This window comes from Petromyzon marinus, chromosome 26 (genome assembly GCF_048934315.1).
Source record: "Petromyzon marinus isolate PM22_M1 ecotype Great Lakes invasive population chromosome 26, UKy_Petmar_22M1.pri1.0, whole genome shotgun sequence".
Lineage (NCBI taxonomy): Eukaryota > Metazoa > Chordata > Hyperoartia > Petromyzontiformes > Petromyzontidae > Petromyzon > Petromyzon marinus.
Genome location: NC_133692.1, coordinates 5,440,175 through 5,465,896, shown reverse-complemented (window position 1 = coordinate 5,465,896; position 25,722 = coordinate 5,440,175). Strand labels below are relative to the sequence as shown.

Sequence of the window (25,722 nt, the reverse complement as noted above, 5' to 3'; positions counted from 1 at the left end):
GAGAGACCTCACATCCCGTGTCCTGTTCAAGGCTCCAATACCAACGGGGGGGCCCGTGACATAGAGAGATGGGGAAAGCGATGCGATCACACGATTACGAACCCGCGTTCGTAGAACATTTAAAATTCCTCGCAGTTCAGGTGTGAATTCAATAATGCCCGCTGCGAAAGAGGCAGCAGATGAAGAAGCGCGCGAGTGTGGACACAAGCTGTCGGCATCCTTAGCTGTTGTTAATAAATAATGATGAGTCTGGGAGTCGGGGTGGAAGGGAGGGGGGCTCCGAGTGAGCTGTTGACCATGCCGTCATGCACAGAGAAGCCCTTTCACACCCCCACACCACCTCTCACGAATCCACCGCAAAGAGTCTTGACGAGAACGCTGACATTGGCTCTCATCACCGCCATCAATCAGCTTAATAAGAGATTATAACCTTTGCTTTTTTTGTGTTGCCGAGCCGCTCCGTCAACACAAACACAATTAGTTTGTGGCTTCTGTTAACACATTAGCGGGCGTGTAATCGTGCCCCCCCCCCCCAAGCCCCCTCCCCCCCCCCCCGACCGAAGGGCAAGCGACATCACTCTCGGGAATGTTTTCAGCGGTGCCGATTTAACGAGTCTTCATTCCAGGTCAGTTCGGTTCAGCATCAAATGCCTCGAGCGGAGCCCCCACAGGCTGATGAAGTTCTCTCCGCCAGAAACTTACCCCACCCACCCACCTCCTCTCCCCCCAAGGCCGGGAGCTCAATTTATTAAATCGTGGCCTCTGTGTCAATCCACTGCTGGCTGAAGGTCACGGGGGTGGCGGTGAGGGGTTAATTTGTTTGCGCATACTTCACCACCCTGGTGAGTGAGTGCGGGTTGGGTGAAAGGTGGCTACCCCAGGACCAATTCAGGCACCACTTGCTCACCACCGATATTAGCAGTGACGAGGAATCGAACTCCGGTTTTGCCAGGTTCTTGGCGCACCCAATCTCTTGGCGGAGTTTTGAAACTCCGCAGGTCAGAGCCTGGTTGGAACTTGAATGGGTGATCACAACCACCAACATGACTTGCCAGGTGTTGTGGGCGTGGTGCTGCGAGGTATGACCTGGAGATGGTAGCGTTGATGTGTCTCCAGGTTGCCTGGTTTCATCTCGCATGATGCTGCTGACTGCTGCATAAGCAGTGGTGCACGGGCACGATTGACAACAACCAAAAACTCATCCTCGCCAACACTGACATAAACAGAAACAGTGCATAATAGTTGACGTCTCGAGGCAATGGCACCTTCATCACAGCCCATAGAGAGGCCAGGAGGGGTCATTAATCAGAATTTGGACGAACATCCCAATGCCACAGGGGCCCCCTGCGTGAAGCACCTTGAGACTCACTCGAGGGGTTCTCCTGGCGAACGATTGCCTTTGATTACGCATCACTGACGAGCGCACCACCTCACGTCGGCCTTATTGCGAAGCGATATCCATCACTCGTCTGCCAATCCTGGTAATTTAATGAGTGCACTCTTGTTCCATGTGCTGTTGAACACTAAGGAGCGCGCAGACTATTCAAATTCGACTCTTCGCATTTTTGTACGCCGCCACCGCCCGTCCTATATATAAACACGCGCATTACGCGCGGCATGTATAATTAAGATTCTGCGCCGAAGCACACTTCTCGTGGTGTGGCCCGCAGCTTGCCAGCTTAGCCAATGAATGACCTTCACGTGAGTGATGGGAGGCTGCCGCGTAAGAGTTTGTGCGGAATGTTAAGCGTCGAGGGGGTTGACTGCGCCGGGCCACAGCGCCGCGTTGCCTTAGGACGCCGCTGCCTGCGTGAAGCCGCGCGGTCAGAGAGGGTCGCGGCGATCCGGATGGATTATTTAAATCGCGTCAGCTCTCTCTGCCGCTCAGGCGTTTGGGAATTTCATCGGCTACCAGCAGCGAAACCGCGGAAGGAATTTTATTTTTTTTGCGTTTTTTTTTGGGTGGAAGGGCGGATGAACGATACACGTGCATGAATCTGATTTTGTCTCCCACCCTCCCCACCCCACCCCACACTTTACGACGACGTCAAAATGCCACCGCATCTTATGGCCGCTGGAAGCAGAAACAGTGATTGTGTTTATTTTATGGATAGAGGCGCTCGGTCGCAAGTAGGGAAAGAAGAGGTTAGGCTCTTCAGCCTGGACTTGAATGAGGGCAGAGAGTCGACAGCACTGACAGCTTGGGGAAGAGAGTTCCAGCCTATGGGGGGATCAGTTAAGATATCACTGCAGCCACATTCGGATCGGCCCTTGCCCATCGTTAACGGTGTGAATTGTGCGTGATCCCACAGTGGCACAACCACTGGCTCTCAAATCAAATCCCAGATCCATTTGACGATCCTCTCGTCTTCAAGATCCTCCGCTACCTCTCAGCATCTCGAGATGGCGGTCACATTTAGGCGCTTTTATTATATGAATCCCCATTGCATGACTCTTGTATTGACTCAAGGATCCATAGACGCACATGTATACCAAAGACAAAGATCCCCCGTATAGCCTCAACAAACTGTTGGAGCAAGTGATGTTAGCCGGCATGGCACACGAGGGGGTTGGTGGGCAGCACCACGCCCGGCTGCCTTTGTCTCCTTAGTGGCGATGTTTACCCTCATTTGAGGCTCAGTCGACCTAGGGGAGGCCCAGGACCAGTTTAAAAATTCGTCACCGGTGTTGGCCGCGAGCAGGAATCGAACTCGGGTGACTGGGTTCGTAGCGCAGCGCGCTAACCGTTGTGCCACCGCCCCCCTAGAGGTCCTAGCCACACACAGACAAACCAACTGACGCTTAGACTTCCTCCTGCCCAAGACCAGGCTTAAGATTTCCTTTACATCCTCTGCATATGACTACCTCCCTCTCCATATAAAATAAATACACTCACTGTTTCTGTACAGTGTCAATATCTATTTCATAGCAATTATATGCGAATCTAAAGGTCTCTATGTGGAATCCATGCATCTCAATGTGAATCTATGGGACTCTATGTGAGTCCATGCGTGTCTGTGTGAATCTGACACTATGAGCTTTTCCTGAATCATCTTTCTTGATAGTCTATGGGTCTCTGAGTGAATCAATGGGCCACTGTTTCTGTACAGCATCTTTAGACGGTGTTGCATTTAAACACTTTATAAACCCACATCTTATTGTATTGGTATATTGTATTGTATCATTGTATTGTGTTATATTGTATTCTATTGTATTATTGCATTGTAATGGTCTGTTGCTATCATATTGTATTCTTATAATCTGTTGTATCATATTATATTGTAATATTGCATTGTATTATTGTATTGCATCGTAGCATTGCATTGTATTATTGTATTGCATTACTCTATTATATTAACATATTATAGTATTTTATTGCTGTATCACATTGCGGCATTGCATTTTAACGTAGTATTGTCATCCCATTGCATGATTGTTGTGATCGTATTGATGCCCAGGTCTACTTCAAGGACACGGCGCCGTCGGGGGTGAGAGGCGATACCGGCGCGGAGCGCGTGCGGATGCTCTTCCTGCCGGAGACGAGCGCGCGGCTCAAGAACCTGACGGGCTTCACGGTGTTCGCCGTCAGCGTGTCGGCCTACAACTCGGCCGGGGAGGGCCCTCGCAGCGCCGCCATCACCGCCAAGACGCTGCCCGCGCGTGCGTGTGCTCACCGGGCGCACTTATCGCTCGCGCTCGCCACCCTCGCTCGCCGCCGCCCACGCTCATCACCCAATCACCACCCACACTTACCGCTCGTTTTGTTCACGCGCGATCACGACGCAAGCTCACCACCCTCGCTCACCACCTGCAGTCACCACCCGTGCTCGCCACCCTCGCTCGCCAGCCACGCTCACCGCCGACTAATTCAACATAAAGCAGTCGGGATGGCTGATGGTCCTACACTCGCCTGGAGGAAACCCACAAGCACACATGGGGACAATACTCATACACCTGGCACCCTTAGATCACGTACCTCCTTGCTGTGCTGTCATCTCCGAGCCACCTCACTGTCCGTTGGCTTTTGCGATTTTTCACAGCGCAATTGATGACATAAAAGGGCTGTACATTTATGATTCATTATTGTTTTATTTATAAATCAGTATTAATAACCGACGCTGTCTTCCAATGCAAGTACAGGTGTCCGCCACCACGCCTGGCTAGCTACTTAATGAATCGCCTTAATTGCATACAAATTAATAGCGGCATGTTTGACCGGGTAGGTGTGTGTGTGTAAGCAAGTGTCTACATTGAGAACCTTCCTTTACACGCTTGTCCACTGCACGGCGCTAATCGGCGAACTGATGGCTCAGTTGTTTCCACGGTGGGATCACCGGTGAGACGCTTGGCGTTAATTCCGTCAATGAAAATTAGTGGCAAAAAATGATTTTCCGTCGAGAGAAGTAGTTTTTTGTTTTTGTTTATCTTAGCCAACTACGGACCGAGGGTGGACGCACCTCGCGGAGCGTGCCGCTCATTGCAGCGGCCCCACCAAGGACCAAAGCGCGAGCTACTGTGACGAGACGGCATTAACGAGCCTGAATGCAGATGCGGACTGAGATAATTTAGTGACATTATCAGACGGAGACTGCAGCGCAACTTAGGAGGAGCGAATGTGATAATTGGCTCTATATGAATGTGCATATGTAAAATGATGAAATTAGTTCGCTGGATGGCTGGTGTGGCGGGGTGCGGCTGAAAATTGCTCGCTTCTCACACCAACATTTAATAACTGAGTGTTTGACTAAATGTTTTACTCCTTTATTCGGCCACACTTAAGTGAATGACTCAATGAAATCTGCAGACTGAGACTTTATTTAAGATTCCACAGCTTGCAATCGACTAGACGCAGATGGTGGTGAGATGTTAACTATCTCGCCTGGTATATAGGTGGTCGTGGGTTCGATCCCGACCCTGATGCTTGTAAATTTGGAGTTTGCTTGTTCTTCCCGTGGTTGCGTGGATTTTTCTCTGGGTTCTCCTGTTTTTCCCTCCACATTTAGAAACAATGTTTGGTTCCACATGATAATCTACTTAGTTGAGCTGTCATTTGTCAGTGGGCCTTACCTGGTAAAACTAAATAATCGTTTTTAGTTTAGAAATACGATATAAAAAATGCTGGCCAAATTAACACGAGCATCTTGTCTCTTTGAATACAGGTATGCTATTTTTTTCCACGTGTTTGTGTGAAAGTTCAGGCCGATGCATGACCCCTCATATTCCAATCAAGCGAAGTGTGGACTAGCAATCAAAAAGGCATTGAGAGAGCTGGCCAGGTGGCTCACAGCTCAAAGAGTTGAGCTTGCACCGCTGAGATCCCAGCATCGAATCTGGGTTTCAAAGTCACCAAGATGATTAAACCAGGTATTCCTAGTATCGCATGCTGATGCTTTGAGTCCGGTTATCAGTGACTCTAAAGACATACATACAATCTCACACACACACACAAACGGTAAAATTTAAATTTGGTTATTTCACTTGATTCTTGCTCAAATTCCAGATCTTGAGAATTAAGAATATCGGTTTAACTGTCATGTCATAAATACCAATCTTATATGAAAGCGTGTTACAAAAGCACCCCTTCTGCTGTGTACAAATGAAAAGGCACCAGGATTATAAATTAGGAAAAAGACCAAAACAAATATGTTTTTGAAGGCACTGAGCTGGCCCCCATGAATTATGGAATACGAGCGATCGTGTCCATGGGCCTTCAAAACTTTAAACATGAAAAATGAGCCGATACACAAAATGCAGACCATCAAAAGCATTCAATCGAAGCTTCAAAAGCACAAAATATACCTTTGGAATAAAACACAATTATCTTTAACCAAGTCCAAACAGGCAACATGTTATTAAGATGCAATATTACATTACCACGAAAGGCAACCTGAATGTCTCATTCACTGGCCTCATCAAGAAAGGCTGCAATGGAAATGCCGGACACACAAACCCTCCCCACGTCCGTACTTTGCTGAGAGCCCCTTCCACATTGCGCGGCGACCGTAATGTAATTGTCTCTTTGCTCGCGCATTTATGGAAGTTTCTTATACAGGGATAACTTAATTTGCTCGTGATGAGCCTCCGCTGGCGGTGACACCTCAAGAATTAAGAATGTCACAGCAAATAAAAAAAAAACGGATCCTCACGGCGCGGCTCCGGTTGCTTGTCCTGTGTGTTGCTGTCGACGTGTGTTTGCGTTAATTTCACTCCCAACGCTGCCTGTGCTGCCGGCGCTGGTGTCCTGTACCCCTGGCCCCCACCTCTGCCAACCCTTACCCCCCCCCCCCACACACACACACAAACAGCGCCCTCAGCCCCCCAGTTTGTGCGATTCGAGGACGTGACAACAAGTTCGCTCAACGTGTCGTGGGGAGATCCTCTGCGGCCCAACGGCGTTCTGGAGGGCTTCAAGCTCATCTACAAGCCCACCACACCGGTGCACGGTGACTCGCGCACACACTAAAGACAAAGATCCCCCGCATAGCCTTAACAGACTGTAGGGGCAAGTGCTGTTAGCGAGCACCTATGAAGGCCGGCAAGGCACACGAGGGGTTGGGTCGCCAGCGCCACGCTCGGCCGCCTTTGTCTCCCCATTGGTCATATTTACGCATCGCACCAGGTACTAATTTGAGGCTGAGTCGACATAGGGGAGGCCCAGGACGGGCTCAGTTAATCGTCACTGGTATTGGCCGTGAGCGGGATTTGGACTCGGGTCACCAGGTTCATAGTGCACTACTGTACTGTGCGAAAGAAGTTCAACATACATACACACACACACGCACGCAACCATATGCACGCACACGCACGCACACACGCACGTGCACACAGGTGCACATGCATACACATGCATACACACGCAAGCACACGCACGCACACACAACCAAATGTGCATGCACACGCGCACACAAATGCACACACGCACACGAATGCACACGCACGTATGGACACACGCATGTACATGCATGCACTAATCCAGTAGACAGGGCCAGATTTAGTTTGATGGGGGCCCGGGTCTGTTATAGATTCAGGGGGACCCCTCTTTGTATATTCAATTCCCTCCCTTGACTGCTTTACCACCACCCGTGCCCGATGCCAAACAACCCACTATTATTCATCTTGGCTATTTCAGTTGTGGTCTTAAAAAATGTAATGGAGGAATTTTAAAGCTAAATCAGGTGTGCAAACGAACAAAACTATTTAAATTTCAGCACACTTCCGGTATTAATGCACATCGTGAAGCTATGGCTTTAATTACCAACCACCACTACGGGGTTTATCGCAGCGCTACGGTATTGCGTTTCAACCATTGTAAAGCTGTAGATATAGTGTATGTAATTATATTCAGTTGTGTGGGCCCCACGAAATCCAAGACTGCAGTCCCTAAAACCCCAGTATGTATATCAATTCTTTTTCCCACCGTATTCAGAAGGGGGTGTGAGCCTTTAGCAGTGTCAGCAAGATGCATGTGTTCCCTCTTTCGCTCGCCGCTGTGTAACGATGCACCAATTCAGATTTGTTGTAATGCGTCGGATTATTTAACCATACTTCACCGTGCTGGTCAGCACAATGCACTTGCAATCCAGAGATCGCCGGTGTGATCTCTCGCCATGGCAGTTAAAACAATGGCACAAGTTTCTTAAATCTTCCCATACCACACCCCAAGAGTATGAATGAGTGCACCACAGTTAGTTGATTTGGCAGATCGGTAAGGTAAAGTGTGGGTACTACAGAGTAGGTGTGGAAGAGGAGGCCAAATGCCGTCTAGAAGGGGCTTTCTAGAGCTCCGTTTTAGTGAAGACCCTACTTCCAGCAGTAGCCTGAGCATGCTTTTGCAGAGCTGCACCTTTACCATTTAAATTAATTCTACATTTTTGTTGAACATAATTTTTTTTTTAGTTTTTGGTAATTTTGGCAAACGAGGGTACCGTTGCAAATGAGACTATCCTGGTCTCTTGAGTTCTCATCTTGCTGAAACAAATTGTACTTTGAAACTCGACTTACAGACAAAGCATTTTTCAAGTCTTCAACATATCCACAAAGCCAAATTCCCGACGTCAGAGCGACGTCAGGTCCGTGCAAAGCTTGACAGCCAGGCCAACGCGCGCGGAGCAGTAATCATAACCCGCGCATTGCAGTCACTTGGGATGTACTGCTGAGAAAAGGCGGGTGTTCAGATTTGTTTTAAAACCTGTAACACTTGAAGACTCTTTGAAGACTTTGATCAAATAAGCTCTCTCGTACAAGGCCTTCGGATTGTGCGCCTGTCCGTGCCAGCTTTGCTTCCCACTCAGCCGTTCTTTCCGTTTGAAGCTGTGAGCGATGGCGATTTTATTATTTTGTGCGTTAATATATTTATTTACCACGTTCGTTCGCCGATGCCGGGGTGAGCGCAAATTTTGGACAAGCGTGAGCTGTTCCAACCTGAGAAAGGCTGTGATCTTTTGCTTGTTTGCTCAAAGTTCTTTAATAATCTGGCTCACGATCCCATCTGAGCTACCCACTTGCTGCCCCCCCTGTCTCTGCCACTGTCCGCCGGGCACAGTGGTGGTGGTTGTCAGTGGCACAGCATATTTTTGCATGATGAAACGATTTATTTTAGATCTGTAAAAACATTTTTTTATTTTACCAGGTAAGGCCCATTGAGCTGTGTAGCTCTTTTACCGAAGCTACCTGGCCACAAATCGCTCAACGAAGTGGCTCATCGCATGGAAATGTATGGCAGCCAAACACTGTGAACGCACGTTGATTCTAAATGTGGGAGAGAGACATGCGAACTCCCAAATATATACAGGCGTGACGGTCGGGATCGAACCCATGACCTCCTGCATACCACGCGAGGGAGTTAACATCTCGACACTTGAATAGGACTCTCTATCCAATAGCTAAGCCACAGGTTTTGATGCCGGCAGTGGTGATTCACGCTCGTTATCCAGTAACTTGCCGGCAGAGTTGGCAGCTCACACAGAGATGGAGGTGCATTCACCTGCAGTGCAATGAGGGGTGGGCTACTTCTGGAGGCAGCACAGCAAGTTGCCCTCTGACCAATTAGCGCAGAGTTTAAGGTTGAATCCCTCATTGTATTGGTGCTCTCCAAACACAGTGATGCCATCCCATCGTCATGATCTGTCCACTGCTGGATGAAGGCTTCCCCCCACAGCCGTCACCATCTCTTAATTTTCTGTCTAGCTCCTGCACGTAAGCCGATCACATCACTTCCATCTCTTCAGTGGATGTCCACTCAGGCATGTATGCTCATTTGGTTCCCACTTCATGATGAGTCTCAATTACCGGCCATTGTCCATGCTCGTGTTTCCGATCCACATGTCATCACGGGTAATGTACAAAGATCAAAGACGTCCTTCTTTAAGCACATTGTTGTGTTGCGTTTCATTCTCAAGTTCAGTTTTTTTCAACACCAGTCCACGCTAATATTAAACATAAATAAACAATTAACAGAACTTAGTCAAATATCCCACAGAGGCAGGCCCCAAACCCTTGAAAAAAGACTGCCCACCCCACCCCCCCCCCCCAACTTAAAAAAAAGTCTTAAGAATCAAAGATGTTTCGCTGTATAAACAAACGCCGTCGCAATAACATTATCATTGCGGTGCCCTCTCTGTCGATGCCTGCCCGTGCCCGGTCCGTGCGGTAGGCGTGAGCAAGATCGTGACGGTGGAGGTCCGGCCGGACGCCCCGCGGTGGCTGCGTGTGCGTGACCTCGTGGAAGGGGTCACCTACCACTTCCGCGTGTGGGCCAAGACCTTCGCATTCGGGCCCGAGGCGGACGCCAACGTCACCACCGCGCCACTCGAAGGTGAGAGCCCCGGGGGGATTCATTCCTCCACTGAATATTCTCCGGGTCGCAGTTACACTCGAGTTAGGTGTGTAGATGTGCGTGTGTGTCATCTCAGTCAGTCGAACCCGTGGCACCTGGGTCTGCCCCGTGACTTACTGCCAGCGGGCGTTCGACGCTTCACGTGGCCTCAATGTGCACGCAGCCTGGCACAAGCGCCGTGGTGACGTCACCGCCACTTAGTGGCGAATGGCGGTTGTTGTTGTGTGTGTGCACAGTAGTCCCTCGGTTAACGATTTTAATCCGTTCCACGAAAACTACTGTCAACCGAAACAACTGTTAATCGAATATAGGAATTGCATGAGTCTGCAAGAGAGCTGTTTACCGTACTGCCTCAACAGAAAACATGTAAACAAAGCCTGTCCAGCTCTAAACGCTCATGAAACGGCATCCCTGATTGGCTGAGGCGTGGCTCAGCCCACCTAACGAGCGCTCAAGATTGGCCGAAATTACCGCCTACGTGCATAACGTAAACATACCGTTCATAAAAAAAACATTCATGTTGGTCCTTACGGGAGGTAAAACGTTAACCGAAAAACCGTTAACCCATGTCACTGTTAACAGAGGGACTACCGTATGTTGAACTTAATTCGCACCGTACGTAGCCAACCGTGCTAATCGGAGGTGCGTGGGGGGGAAGGACAACAACAAGCCGAACACAAAAAGCAGTTCTCAAGAAATTAGTTTTCAATCTACATTTTAAAGTGCGTAGCTCCAATGGCTTCGAAATATGGGAAGGAAGAGCCTTCCAGACGGCGGCAGAAGCGCACCTGAAAGCACGTGATGCAGTGACCGTCTTTGCTCGATGATTATCCAATAGCCAATTCGATGCATTTGGCTAACCACGTGGCATGCGACTAGCAGCAAGAGCCGTGGAGATATACATACTCGACGTGGTGTGCGGGGCGTGAAGATATTTTCTCGATCTCCAATCTGGATAGGCGTGCTTCGGCATGAATCTATAGACTTAAGTCTATGCGAATCTGCGTGAGTGTATGAGTCTGTATGTGAAACGATGATGGGTTTCTAAGGGTATAGTACTCTACATGAGGTAATGGATCTCTGGGTAAGTCAAGGAATTTTTACATGAGTCTATCGGGATCTAGGGATTAATTCCTCATTGAATATTCTCCGGGTCGCTGGTAGGTGGGCGTAGGTGCTATGTTACGAGTATTTGCCACAGCCACAGTGAGAGATACAGTGAGGGAAAATAATATTTGATCCCCTGCTGATTTTGTACGTTTGCCCACTGACAAAGAAATGATCAGTCTATAATTTTAATGGTATGTTTATTTGAACAGTGAGAGACAGAATAACAACAACAAAATCCAGAAAAACGCATGTCAAAAATGTTATAAATTGATTAGCATTTTAATGAGGAAATAAGTATTTGACCCCTCTGCAAAACATGACTTAGAACTTGGTGGCAAAACCCTTATTGGCAATCACAGAGGTCAGACGTTTCTTGTAGTTGGCCACCAGGTTTGCACACATCTCAGGAGGGATTTTGTCCCACTCCTCTTTGCAGATCTTCTCCAAGTCATTAAGGTTTCGAGGCTGACGTTTGCCAACTCGAACCTTCAGCTCTCTCCACAGATTGTCTATGGGATTAAGGTCTGGAGACTGGCTAGGCCACTCCAGGACCTTAATGTGCTTCTTCTTGAGCCACTCCTTTGTTGTCTTGGACGTGTATTTTGGGTCATTGTCATGCTGGAATACCCATCCACGACCCATTTTCAATGCCCTGGCTGAGGGAAGGAGGTTCTCACCCAAGATTTGACGGTACATGGCCCTGTCCATCGTCCCTTTGATGCAGTGAAGTTGTCCTGTCCCCTTAGCAGAAAAACACCCCCAAAGCATAATGTTTCCATCTCCATGTTTGACGGTGGGGATGGTGTTCTTGGGGTCATAGGCAGAATTCCTCTTCCAAACACGGCGAGTTGAGTTAATGCCAAAGAGCTCCATTTTGGTCTCATCCGACCACAACACTTTCACCCAGTTGTCCTCTGAATCATTCAGATCATCATTGGCAAACTTCAGACGGGCATGTATGTGTGCTTTCTTGAGCAGGGGGACCTTGCGGGCGCTGCAGGATTTCAGTCCTTCACGGCGTAGTGTGTTACCAATTGTTTTCTTGGTGACTATGGTCCCAGCTGCCTTGAAATCATTGACAAGATCCACCCGTGTAGTTCTGGGCTGATTCCTCACCGTTCTCATGATCATTGCAACTCCACGAGGTGAGATCTTCCATGGAGCCCCAGGCCGAGGGAGATTGACAGTTCTTTTGTGTTTCTTCCATTTGCGAATAATCGCACCAACTGTTGTCACCTTCTCACCAAGCTGCTTGGCAATGGTCTTGTAACCCATTCCAGCCTTGTGTAGGTCTACAATCTTGTCCCTGACATCATTGGAGAGCTCTTTGGTCTTGTCCATGGTGGACAGTTTGGAATCTGATTGATTGATTGCTTCTGTGGACAGGTGTCTTTTATACAAGTAACAAGCTGAGATTAGGAGCACTCCCTTTAAGAGTATGCTCCTAATCTCAGCTCGTTACCTGTATAAAAGACACCTGGGAGCCAGAAATCTTTCTGATTGAGAGGGGGTCAAATACTTATTTCCATTATTAAAATTCAAATAAATTCATAAAATTTTTGACATGCGTTTTTCTGGATTTTGTTGTTATTGTGTCTCTCACTGTTCAAATAAACCTACCATTAAAATTATAGACTGATAATTTCTTTGTCAGTGAGCAAACGTACAAAATCAGCAGGGGATCAAAAACTTTTTTCCCTCACTGTATACTGGATGTGGTGTAGCTGGGTTAATAAATATTAATCCAGGTCACCAATCCGGACAGATCTGCCCCAAATTAAGCAACGCACGATCTCCGGCTCCTTGTGATTTGTGCCGGGGTGGGGTGGGCCCGCCAAAAATCTCTAGGCCTTTGACCTCAGCTTGACGTGACGCTTTCCGCTGGTGGCCACGGGTTCTGCCAAGGCATAGGGCGACTTGCCACTGCGTTTGTGAAGCTGACACGTGCTACGTGAAGCTGATATAATTGCGTGAATGTTCGCGTAACCCATCTTGGCAGTTGCTCGCGAAAAGTGTTTTTGTTGTTTTTCTCTCGCTGCATTCTAAAAGACAAGGGGTGTTTTATTTCACTTTCATCAGTCCCACGAATATCGCATTGATCAAAAGGGCCACTTTTGCATTGAAAGCTGCCGACACAAGGTCTAAATGTGAAGATAATCCCGACCAGCAATGCAAATTCAAGAGTTGTGAGCGGTTTGACATTGGACAGCGGTGGGGGATAAGCTAACCAGGTTTTAACAAAATGCTAGATATCTTTTGAAGGATGGGTCGAAGCAATTGGTTCATTTTTTGACAAACGTTGATATCGCGAACCAATGTGTTGTTACTCCAATTCCATGAACTGCGTAATTCAGATTTTTTTTTGACTTGGCTTTCTGGCAGGGCATTTCTGTACCTTTTTGCTCAACTTGAGTCGGCAGCAAATGCAAAGTTGGCACCGTGAAATCGCGGGGCCGATTTCAGCCTTGCCCGAATTCCCGATTGTTAGAATCTGCACCGTCTTTTGAAATGCATTGTCAATCGTGGTACAATCCCACAAAAAAATGCAGTGGGTGGGAATATTACATCTTGAGTTTTTAATTTGACATTTAATGAGTAACCTTTAATTTTGTCACCGACACAGCCGATGCCCTTTTACCCGCAAGTATTTCAGGGAAGGTCCTACTCAGAAATATTTCTGGAAAAGAGCTGCCCAACGCAGGTGATAACTCAGTTAATTCGGCAGACAATGAACACGCCACTCTCCTTCCTTTAGCCACCTCGCTTTGACCCTCAAAACAAGTTCTGGGAGAAATCAAGCCTCAATTTCATCCCAATGCTGCTATCAGCATCATCTCCTGAAACAAAAAACAAAAACCCATGCAGATCATTCACAGAGCAGTGTGGCCTTTTGTGTTAGATAACATCCCAATGAGGCAGATATCACCTCTTCAAATTACCTCTGTTTTACATAGATGGAGGGCAGCACTTTCTCACCCGTTCTGCAAAGGTGATCGAGGTTCGTCACATGACAAAATATTTATATGTCAATTCTCAGAGCTGAAATTTATCCACAATAAGCGCAGCACCAAGTTTTCATTTATTTATTTATGTATTTTTATGCGTGCGTGTGTGTGTGTGCAGCCATTAGCGGTGAGTGGTAGTGTAGCGGTTAGCGAGCAGTGCTATGAACCTGGTGACCTGAGTTCGATTCCCGATCACGATAAACACCAGTGGCAATTATTTGCACCGGTCCTGGGCCTCCCCTAGGTTTAATCAGCCTCAAATTAGTATCTGTGGTGTGTAAAAACATCACCGCAAGCAAGTCAAAGGCACACTCTGGTGTGGTGTTGGCCACCCACCACCCTTCCGTATCGTGCCGGCCTTCATAGGTGCTTGCTAACAGCACTTGCCCTAACAGTCTGTTAAGGCTATACGGTCGATCTTTATATTTGTCTTTGCAGTCATTAGTAGCCGGGTTGAAAGTATCAGCATGCTACACTTGGAAACCTGGTTTAATCATGAGTGTGACTTTGAAACTCAGATTCGATTTTCTAGGATCTCAGCGGTGGCAGCTCAACACTCTGACCTCGGAGCCACCCGGCCACCCTTCTCAATGCCTTTTTGATTGCTAGTCCGCACTGCACTTGAATGTACTCTGTTGGGTTATGCATTGGCCTTAACTTTCACACATATATACGCCATAGACTCACTTCAAATTAAAATCTGCATTTCACCGCGGTCGGCCGCCTTGGTTCGATCCCAGCTTCTCAGCGGTGATGTAACGTGCTATTTTGCGATGCATCAATCGCGCAAAATGCATCTCACGGTGGTGCGCAATTTGCATCGCGTGCGTTTTTTTAGAACAGGAGCATCGGGAGCATCAGACAAGCCAGAAGGAAGGCAGAACCGGCGCTACCAACAATTGGCCAAGCTCTGTGGTCTGCCAATAGGGGTGGGGTGGGGCGATACTCACCATGTGCAATCCCACTCGATCAATTTCTGGGCAATTTCGAATATGTGGCACATTCGGACCGTAACGCTCCCACACAATGAATGACCCGACTGTTGCAAAACACGTCACAGAATCACTGCGAAGCGCAGACGGCGCGCAGTAGTGCCTTGTGGTTAATAACACCCGCGGTAATAACCAGGGCGGCCCACTGGACTCGAACCCTGAACCTCGGCAACAAGGGGCAAATGTACTCTGATCTCTGGGTTTGCCCGGCCACCTCGAGGAATTTGTCATTATTGTTTGTGTGTGTGTAGGTTCTCCGGGCCCACCCGGGGCCCCCCAGGTGACCCGCTACGGCACGGACATCACTCTGCACTGGACCGAGGGCGACCCCGGCAGATCGGCCGTCACAAGCTACATCATTGAGGCCCGGCCATCGGGTATGCCTGTCACGTTCACATATACACACACGGGCATATGTGTGTCTATAATCGTGTGTGTGTGTATATATAGCGGTAGGGCAGCGGTGAGCGTGCTGCGCTTGGAACCTGGCGACGCAAGTTCGATTCCCACTCATGGCCAACACCAGTGACGATTATTTGAACTGGTCCTGGGCCTCCCCTCGGTCGACTTAGACACAAATTAGTACCCGGTACGGTGTGTAAACATCACCAGTAGGGAGACAAAGGCGGCCGGGCGTGGTGCTGGACACCCAGCCCCTCGTGTGCCACCCCAACCTTCATAGGTGCACGCTCACAGCACTTGCCCAAACAGTCTGTTAAAAAGCTACACGGGGGATCTTGGTCTTTTTTTTGCATGCAAAGGGCAAATTATTTGGTGATGCTTCATTGGCAGTGTTGCACAGTAAACAAAACACTCAACACATTGGTCAATAACACTGCCTTCAAAATAAATATATATTAGGTGGCGTTTTGGGCAAATAGCCCTTCTTCATAGCAAATAAATATAGAGGCCAGAAGACGGTCCATTGCCTAAAACGTCACCAATGATATATTTTTTGTTTGGAGGTAGTGAATGCACATTTCTGCCCTACCTACGACGGCCACCAGGTTAACACACACAATAACAAAAACAATAACCGCCATTCGCCACTCAGTGACGGTGACGTCACCATGGTGCTTGTGCCAGGCCATGTGCACGTTAAGGCCACGTGAAGTGTCGAACACCGGCTGGCAGGTCACGGGACAGACCCAGGTTCCATGGATTGACTGAGATGACTGGCCGATGCACCACCTGTGCCCCCTACTGTGCCACACACACATGCACGTGAGATTTATAGAGGACACGTCCCGTCCGATACGCTTCGGCATCCATCGTTCCGCCTTACGCGAAGAAGGGGGCCGTGCCAGCCACGTCGCGCTGAATCCCTTCTGGCTTCTAACGCACAGTCGTCATCCATTGGCTGGGCAAGGATGACCTCGTCGGTGGGTGATAACTGCCTCCTAGTGGCCAGCGTTGCCCATGACCTCTTAACTGCCAAAAAATCCTCGCTCCTCGCCGCCAGGTGTTCCCAGAGCTGGGCTTTTGTCAAGAGCGGCAGCTTACTTTGCCCCCAAAACGTGGATGCGGATGAGATCCCCTACGGCCTACAAAAGCGATCAGTCCAGAGAGCGGCGTAAGGCCTAATGTAATCTTGTGCAAGCCTTGGGAGGGAGAGGTGGAGAGCGAGCGAGCGGGCGGGCGGGCGGGCGGGGGAGGTTAAACACGTACACTCTGGGCCAGGCTAAGCCAGAGAGCATCCGGCTGACGGATGATGCAGTGAACTTGCCCCGTGGTCGATGGCTCAAGGGCAGTGGTGGAGGGAGTATGCCGCAGCAGTCAGAGAGAGAGAGAAAGACGCGGGAGAGGGGAGAAGCCACTGGGCAACCAAACGGCCAAGTTGCAGAGAAATGTTTTAAATAGATGCGTGGTGCCGATTTATCGAGCTGTACCAAGCCAGGCCGGGCATGTGGAATTTTACTAATGCTGGCCTTTGTTGTATATGTTACTGAGTGTGTCTGTGGTGTGTGCGTGTCGTTTGGGGAGTGGCAGTGCAGTTGTCTGCACGCTGTGCCACAAACACGGCGACGTGGGTTTGATCACTAACTACGGCTAACATCAGTGGCGAGTGATGTCTGAACCAATTCAGAGCCTCCTGTAGGTCGACTCAGTCTTAAACGAATACTTAGTTTGGTGTAAGTATCAATACTGGGGAGACAAAGGCGGTCAGACGTGGGTGCTGGCCACACCTCCTGCCCATATTCCGTGCCAGCCTTAATAGGCGTTCGCTAACAACACTTGCTCCAACAGTCTGTTAAGGCTATACAGGGGATCGTCGTTTTTGTTGTTTTGTTATAGCCAGCATAGGTATATGATGCACACAACACCCCAACACAACTGCACCTTCGAATGACTTCAGTCTTGCGTGCTGCGTGTGCAAATTGTGTACGCACGTACAATGAAATCACCGACGAATAAGAAAAGGCTGCTACATTAAGCACACATTTGCGCGTCTTTGTGCGTAATGAAGACGCGAGGGTGTGGGCGTGCAGCCAGGTATCCGAGTTTGTGAACGCTGACGAGCAGAAAAGCAACCGCAGCAGAGCAAGGAATCATAGCGTCGCATTTGCACGTCCAAGGCAGGGCCCGCGTGATTAATTATCTCCCCGTGCCATGTTTCCCCTTGCCGCAGCTCTGTGACATTTCCCTCCTCACTTTTTAATTTGCTTACGTACTCTGCCACAGAGCATGTACGCATGGTGAACATATTTCGCGCCGTACGTAGCCAACAGTGCTAGTGAGGAGGTGCAAAGGAAGGACAACAAACTAAACACAAAAAGCAGTGCTGAAGAAATGAGTTCACCATCTATATTTGAAAGTGCATAGCTCGTAATATCAGAAGGAAGAGCGTTCTAGACGGCCGCAGAAGTGCACCTGAAAGCGTGCGATGGGGCGACCGTCTTAGTTCGATAGCCCAGCCAAAAGCCGCTGCTGCGAGGATGACCGGAGTTCACGTGTTGATGGATCATCCTTCTTGACGAGATCATCACGGTATTGTGGTCAATTTGTGGCAAGCACCTTGTGTGCGTAATTAGTGCGACGCAATTCGAGCTGTTAAGAAAAGCTTGTGAGTTTGGCTTGGGTCAAGACGACGTCGCTCAGAAGGGACCGATGGCTTCGGTGGGCAAGATTAGCGACGGAATGGCAGCGAAAGAACGGAGCGCGCGAGGGTGACACGTCGGCCGAGGAGACGGAGCGAGGATGGAATCGGCTCGTGTTGCGCTCCTGGGCGAATGTGGACTGTCGCATTGCAGAACCGTGCGTGGGGTTGGCGACCATTTGGGTTAGGCCTTCATCTGGCAGTGGACCCATTATTATTATTGTTGATGATGATGATGATGTCGGCCACCGTAAAAGGCATCCGTTAAGTGCATTCAAACAGACCAATGACGGTGTTGAAGCTTAACAAATTAAGAAAATTGCGACCAACAGCAACTTGTGAAAGCTGCTGCATCTGTAGAAAAATGAGATCAGGCGGTTTACGTGAGGGCGGGGGGGGGGGGTTCGTTGTGATGTATGTGAATGTTTGGGACACATTGTTTAGTTTTTATGATGTAACGCTGCTGTTTATTCACAATGCGAATAGCAAGAGACAGGGCGACATTCTGACTCAATGGAAAAATTGTTTAAATCTACAACCTCTGTGTGACCGGCGGTGGTGCATTGCTGAAATTCATGTCATTCTGACTATTAATTATAGATTGTTACTGGACAACAACGTTCAGTTGTGCGCTGAGCCGAGAGACAAGAGGAAGCTGATTGTGCTACCCAACTCCCTCCCCTCCACTCCTCTCTCCGTCCAACTCCCTCGCTGCTATGCAAACCATCGAAGCGCTTGCGCAGAGCAACAGCAGCAGCTCGCTATTAGGGGGTGAGCAACTAATCGATTTAAAATCGAAATCGCAATTTTAAACAATGCGATTAGCAAATCGCAAAGGCTGCGATGTTTTGCGATTTTACAAGCCCGATTACTTTCTTATTGGAATTGTTTTATTTTGTATTATTAGAACTGTATTTATTTAACTTCACATTTGGTCTATGTTTGATTGTTCTATTTCAATTCAAACAGTTTAATAAAAACATGTTGGAAGCAATTCGTATCATTTAAGTTCTCATCTTTGCATTAGAATATATAGAGAGCAGTTCATATGTTGATGGTATCGTGGTAATGCTCCATCACATGTTTAAATATATTACACAGTGAACATTGAACTGAAGCCTGACTTTAAAAAAATGTAATCGCAAATCAAATCGCAATATCTGTCAGAAAAATCGCAATCAGGTATTTTCCCCAAATCGTTCGGCCCTACTCGCTACCCAGAGTCCCTTTCATGCGCAGACACTGGGCCCCAGGGCCGCCGCTACCCACCCCCAAACATTTCCGCATGCACTTCACGTCCGCGAGCACGGGGGGAGCAGCAGCACGCAGGTTCAGCAGCCGCCGACGCCGACCGTCGTGGATGGCCCAGACACGCGGATGGCCCAGACACGCGGATGGCCCAGACACGCGGATGGCCCAGACACGTGTCTGGGCCGGGTGCAACATTGTTTTGATGCGGCTCGGAGATGCCCACAAGAAAATGTGTTAGATTTGGCGATGAGGAGGGCCACGTAATTTTGGGGCGCATAAAAAAAAATCACGACGGGTTTGAGCCCGCGTTTTTCGACCTTCCACGAGGTGATGATTGGAGCCGTTAAATAACACAGCGCAGGAGAAGCAGAAGAGAGTAGTAGCTTAGATTTAATGTACTTATAGTGCAGTAGAACTCCCCTTATCCGTGACGATGCAGGGGAGTAAACTTCATGGATCATGTCTGTACTGTAACTCATATCTATCACGAACCAGGGTGGCCGTGCCCTTACATCGTGATCTGTGAGCTCAAGCAACCTCATTCACTCTCACAGAGTTGTGTTAGCCAAAGCGACCTCACTCACTCTCACAGAGATGTGTTAGCCAAAGCGACCTCACTCACTCTCACAGAGATGTGTTAGCCAAAGCGACCTCACTCACTCTCACAGAGATGTGTTAGCCAAAGCGACCTCACTCACTCTCACAGAGATGTGTTAGCCAAAATGACCTCATTCACTCTCACAGAGATGTGTTAGCCAAAATGACCTCATTCACTCTCATAGACATCTGTTAGCCAAAGCGACCTCCACTCACTCTCACAGAGATGTGTTAGCCAAAGCGACCTCATTCACTCTCATAGACATATGTTAGCCAAAGCGACCTCCACTCACTCTCACAGAGATGTGTTAGCCAAAGCGACCTCCACTCACTATCATAGAGATGTGTTAGCCAAAGCGACCTCCACTCACTCTCATAGAGATCTGTTAGCCAAAGCGACCTCCACTCACTCTCACAGAGATGTGTTAGCCAAAGTGACCTCATTCACTCTCACAGAGATGTGTTAGCCAAAGCGACCTCCACTCACTATCACAGAGGTCCGAGCTAAAGCGACCTCCACTCACTCTCACAGAGATCTGTTAGCCAAAACGACCTCCACTCACTATCACAGAGGTCCGAGCTAAAGCGACCTCCACTCACTCTCATAGAGATTTGTCAGCGAATGCGGCCTTATTCACTCTCATAGACATCTGTTAGCTAACCAATAACAACTGAGAACTGCCTACGTGTTAAACCGTCCACTGCTGGACACTCCAAACTTTTACTGTTTGGCTGCACCCCTGTCGAGGACCAAGGACCCCTCCAGTGGGAGATTTCAATCGTTTCGTAATTTTGGGCATAAAAGAGGAGAGCTTCAACATCTCTCTCACACGGCAGCACTTGGGATCGAATTCTGCCAGCCATTGTCCGTGGGGCTCTCTCTCCGTGGGAGCTACCCCCCTCATCATTAGAGAAAACCCTTCCCCACCACCCCGACTTTCTCCCCCCCCCCCCACACACTCCTCCCCCGAGTGCTCTGTAGGAGTCCTTATAAAGGCATGCGAGCAAGGGAGCGAGCGAGCGGTACGCATTGTGTGCGGACCGTTACGCATCGCTCGGGATTATTTAGTGCTGGAACCTCCCCCGAAATCCACCCCCCCCCCCCCCGCCCTGCATCGATCGTGGCGCTCCTGTCATCGCGGAAAGTTTAATGCCGAGCGGTTTCTCGGTTCTCTGAGGTCCGGATATGTGGGAGCACTTTAAGCTGTGCGTGGGTCCAGGGCCGCTGGATGCCGATCACGAAGACAAATAAATGCTGTGCGAAATTTACTGGGGAAAGAGAGGGACAAAATGAAACGCCACGTATGAACTATGGCCTGGTTTTCCGATGTGTCTTCGTGCTGTACCACGTGTTGATCGGTAAGGTTGTCCGACGTTTCGCTTTGCGCGCTGGTGGGGAACTTTATTTTTTCGGGAACTGATGAAGAACGAGTTCTCAAAAATAAAACTCCCAGTACGTGGAGCGAAACGCCAGACATAATGCCGAACGAGACGCGGTACATATACCCGAGAGAAAATCGGATAGCATTATAAATGACCTGAACTCAGTTGCCGAAGAAGCTCACCCCGTACGCGGAGTGAAAACATCGGTACGTCGTGTCGGGCCAAGTTTCTTGTGTCTTTTCCTTGCACCTCCGATCAGCACGGTTGTCTACGCACTGTGCGAAATAAATTCAACACACATACATACATAAATACATCCGGACGTATGGAGAGTTACTCGGCGCAACCGGGACAAATCCTACGCAGTGGAATTTCTGGCTCGCTGTGCCAGGCATTGACCGTGCCCCAAACGTCCCCGGCCAAAGGCAGACACACGCGCAGTCGATATGAGGCGCGCGACCTTGGCCCCTAAATCCATCACCGTGCCCTCGGGTTGATGATGGGGGAAAAAAAACCGCAAGCTGTGGGTCGCTGCTTGAGAGTTGAGAAAAAATGAAACGGGGGGGGGGACGAAAAAAAATAAATAAAACGGCAACAAAAAAACATCGCGAGAAAACATTTCTTATTTTTTTTACGCGAGCAACAGGAAACGGTCACGAGGCATTCTTTCTGCACTTGGGGATATTTTTAGCCGGCGCCGCCTAAACCGGGCCGCATATTTATTTATTTTTTGCGCGGCACCCGTTAATCACTCCGTAAACATTTCCTTCGCGATGAGGTATTTAATATGCTCGTCGAGGCTGCGAGAAATTGGCCCGTAATAATGTCGCGATGTGGAGAGCCGCGTTCTCAATTGCTTTTAGATGGCTTCCCTAACCGTCGCGCTTGCATTCCTGATTAAATTGTAATTAGCCGCCCGTAATCGTGCGCGTATCTGAAAATGAGTCGTTATCGCATTTTCGGCGACGCAAGGTCAACCCCCCAATCCAACCCCCAACCCCCCCCCGTGTCGTCCGTGTGATACCTCTGAAGGCTTAGCCACTGCGCAGATGGTGCCGCGTGAGGCACCTTCAGCATCCTGCTTTCCGATGTCGCTGACCAGCGGCTGAATTAATCGCTTTACCGATCGGCGTTTTTACATGAAGCGCCCCTTGCAATTAAATTTGTCCTCAGAAAGTGCCGCGAGAAATATATGCTTTTTTTTACGAAATGCATATATATACACATATATAACAATGGGAAATCGTGAACAAAAGATAATTGCTTCCCGTTCAAAATGCAAATGATGAGTAAAAAAAAGTCTCCAGTCAAAGTGATGCCATGCTCAATGTGCACAGGAACAGCAACATTTGAAAGCACTATATACCTATGATTCTTGAATTGCTTTTTGCCTTGAACAGAGCCCCATTATTTTTGGAGTGCCATTGCCAATAACATATGGTAACTCGGGGGCATTTCTTTTAAAAAAAGCTGACTACTGATGAGACGAAAACGGTTGAAACCAGTCCAGAGTTGGCTTGCATAAACAACTTCTGCCGGTCAGCGTACTGCACTACGAATCCAGCGACCCGAGTTCAATTCCTTGCTCGAAGCAAATGACAGTGGCGAATATTTGAACCGATTCTTGGGCATCTGCAAGATCGATGCAGGCTCAAACGAGTACCCGGCGTGGTGTGTAGTAAACATCAGAACTGGAGGAGACAAAGGTTGACAAGCGTGGTGCTGATTGTACATTCCCCTCATGCACCGTGCTGCCTTCATGGGTGCTCGCTAACAGCACTTACCTCAGCATTCTGTACAGTTATTTTTAGGTATCTTGTGTGAACATCACCATCTTCCTACTCGTATTAATTAATTTTCTTGTTGTGTCCGAAAGTACAAAAAGTAATGCGAGGATGCTGTTCTAAAACTTGAACAAAAGTTTACATTAGTCAGGTCAAAACTTTGACCTTCCCCGCCACCATAGGAATGTGGAATTTCCAACCCGGGCCAATGGAGATGAGTACTGGCCCATTGTTTGCCTTAAATCACGAGAGACTGTGACTTTTGTGTGTGGGTGCGTGTGGCTTGCCTCGGTTTCAGTTTACGGCCAAGAGTTAGATTGCACCTCTGGCCTTCGTGCTTTTGGGCTGATCTTTTACGCGAGCTGTCAGTTTGAGTTCTCAGCGTGGTTGGGCTGCCCATGGGAAGTGGGTAAAGTTATACATTCCCCACCCCCCGCTTCAGGCGTGCGACACTCCCAAACTTGAAAAATATGTTGTGCAATGACACTCAACGCTCACAAGCCCGTAATTCACTTAATTCCACCGCTGGCAAAGCGGCAGGGGGATAGAGAGAGCAATATTAATCAAGTTAAGAATTGTATAAAAAAATTCAAAAGGGTGGAAATTATTTTGCTTTAAAATATTGGGGCACTCATTATCGAAGTGTAAAAAAAAATCTAATTCAGATACGTGGCAAATTGATTCGTGCCTCGACGCGAAATTCCTTAGGACACAGGTCCCTAAATATGCTGTGAAATATTACGCGCCGTTTAATCAAAGTTTTACAGCGCAGTTGGGGGGGAAAAAGTCATAAAAAACATCATTACTAAAATTCGCCTACTTTTTTTTTCACTTTCAAACAAAAGTTCGGCCTATCATGCCGCGGGCATGTTTGATGCGTCTCGCTCGCAGATGAGGGCCTCTGGGACATCATCGCAAAGGACATCCCCAGCGATGCCTACTCGCAATCCGTGAGTGCCACACTGCTGCGTCACGGCGTCAGCTACAACTTCCGCGTGTCAGCCCTCAACCGCTTCGGCTGCGGCCTGCCCAGCGAGCCGTCCCAACCCATCTCTGGTGAGCTGGCCCCGCACCCCCATGTCATTCCTGGAGGTCCGAGGTAGAAATGCCGTGTCGGGCTGCCCCCCTCATTCCACCGTTCACTTTGTTACAAGTCTGCGTTGAACAACAGCACGGGATCTTTAACGTCCACTGCGAATAAGTCGGCGCATGCGTTACGGTTCGTACGCCCGCAGTACGTACCAGTTGCGGCCGTTGCACTGAAACCAGGAACCTCTGCAACAGGCAGCCGTGGTCACTGCCCAATTGTGCATGTGGCGCAATGTCATAGGGCAAGAAGATGAAGAATATCTCACAATTACCAGAAGAGAAAATAACTGCATGTGAATGTATTGCCTTGAGTGGTTGTCGACACTTTTAATATCCCAGGAATACTTACACATTTCGCAGGACAGCAGCTGCCTCAAAACCAGGACATGTGGCAACCTTAGCCAGAGACCGGGAGCAGAAACGGTGGCGGCTGGCGGCCTCAGAGGAGAGAGCGCCACAAATAAATCCTCTGGTTAATCCTGCCAGGTTGCTGTTCCAGTGTGCCAGCACCCAGGTGGCAGGTGGCAGCAAAAAATATTCCTCCTGGAGAATACAAAACTGTCGCGTTTCGAATTCTGTGGGGGTTACACCAGGAAGCAATTCTACAGGTAGCAAGGGCTATCAGCCTGTGTCAGTGAGGGCCCCTGGGAGGTGATGTCACAGATCTGAATAACTGACTGACTAACTGACTTTTAGATTTTTGCCAGGTAAGGCCCACTGAGCTATATAGCACTTTCTCAGAAATGACCTGGCCACAAATGATAGTTCGACGAAGTGGCTTTCAACGTGGATATTTATAGCAGTCCAGTATTCAAAACACGTTTCTAAATGTGGAGGGAAAAACCTGAGGACCCAGAGAAAAATCCACGTGACCATGGGGAGAACATGCAAACTCCAAATATACAGGCGTCAGGGTCGGAATCGAACCCACGACCTCGTGCATACCAGGCGACGGAGTTAACATCTCGTCACTGGAATATAACTCTCTATCCACTAATTTCAAATGTATTTTGTTTGACCAGGTGAGAGCTCAAGGGGCAAGGATAAAGTCTCATCTCTAAGAGTTTACCTGCGTCACCAAATTTTATCACGAAACAAAATCTGACCAAAAACAATACAACTGTTTCACACGAATAATTGGACATATTTGTGGTGTGAGGAGTGTTCGTTGAAGCCTCAGTGTCATTTTTTTTATTTCAAAGTATTGAATGATTTCATTGATTACCAACTCTCCCTCACTTCCGACCAGTCGCTCACATTGCCATATTCGTGGGTGATTACATAATATCAGTAAATTATCTGAAAAAATAAATGGCCATAGCTTTGTCTGGTCGGAGATGGGTGATCATTGTCCCAATATTTGAGCCTCGGGGCTGAATATTTCCTGTTATAGAAAGTTTCAGCTCAAGATTGCATGTACTTGATTTCCCCCCAAGCATATTCACCTCGGCTCGATGTGCCAGACCCATTAATGAGAACGGGCCATGAAATTGACTTTCAGACGTGCTGACCTCTAAAACACGTAGCCACCTCCACACGTTTGCTTGTCCTGTTCGTATGCTTGAGAACACTTCCTCGC

The 25,722-nt window shown here is 48.5% G+C and overlaps 1 protein-coding gene across 1 annotated transcript in view; it reads left to right on the top strand.

The window, feature by feature from the left end:
- LOC116946075 (protein sidekick-2-like) overlaps positions 1-25,722 on the top strand; it is a 494,081-nt gene that overhangs the window by 422,271 nt on the left and 46,088 nt on the right. The window contains 5 exon segments of the mRNA XM_076069895.1: positions 3,459-3,660; positions 6,306-6,443; positions 9,653-9,814; positions 15,194-15,319; positions 23,946-24,110. Coding sequence (XP_075926010.1) covers positions 3,459-3,660; positions 6,306-6,443; positions 9,653-9,814; positions 15,194-15,319; positions 23,946-24,110 — 793 coding nt within the window.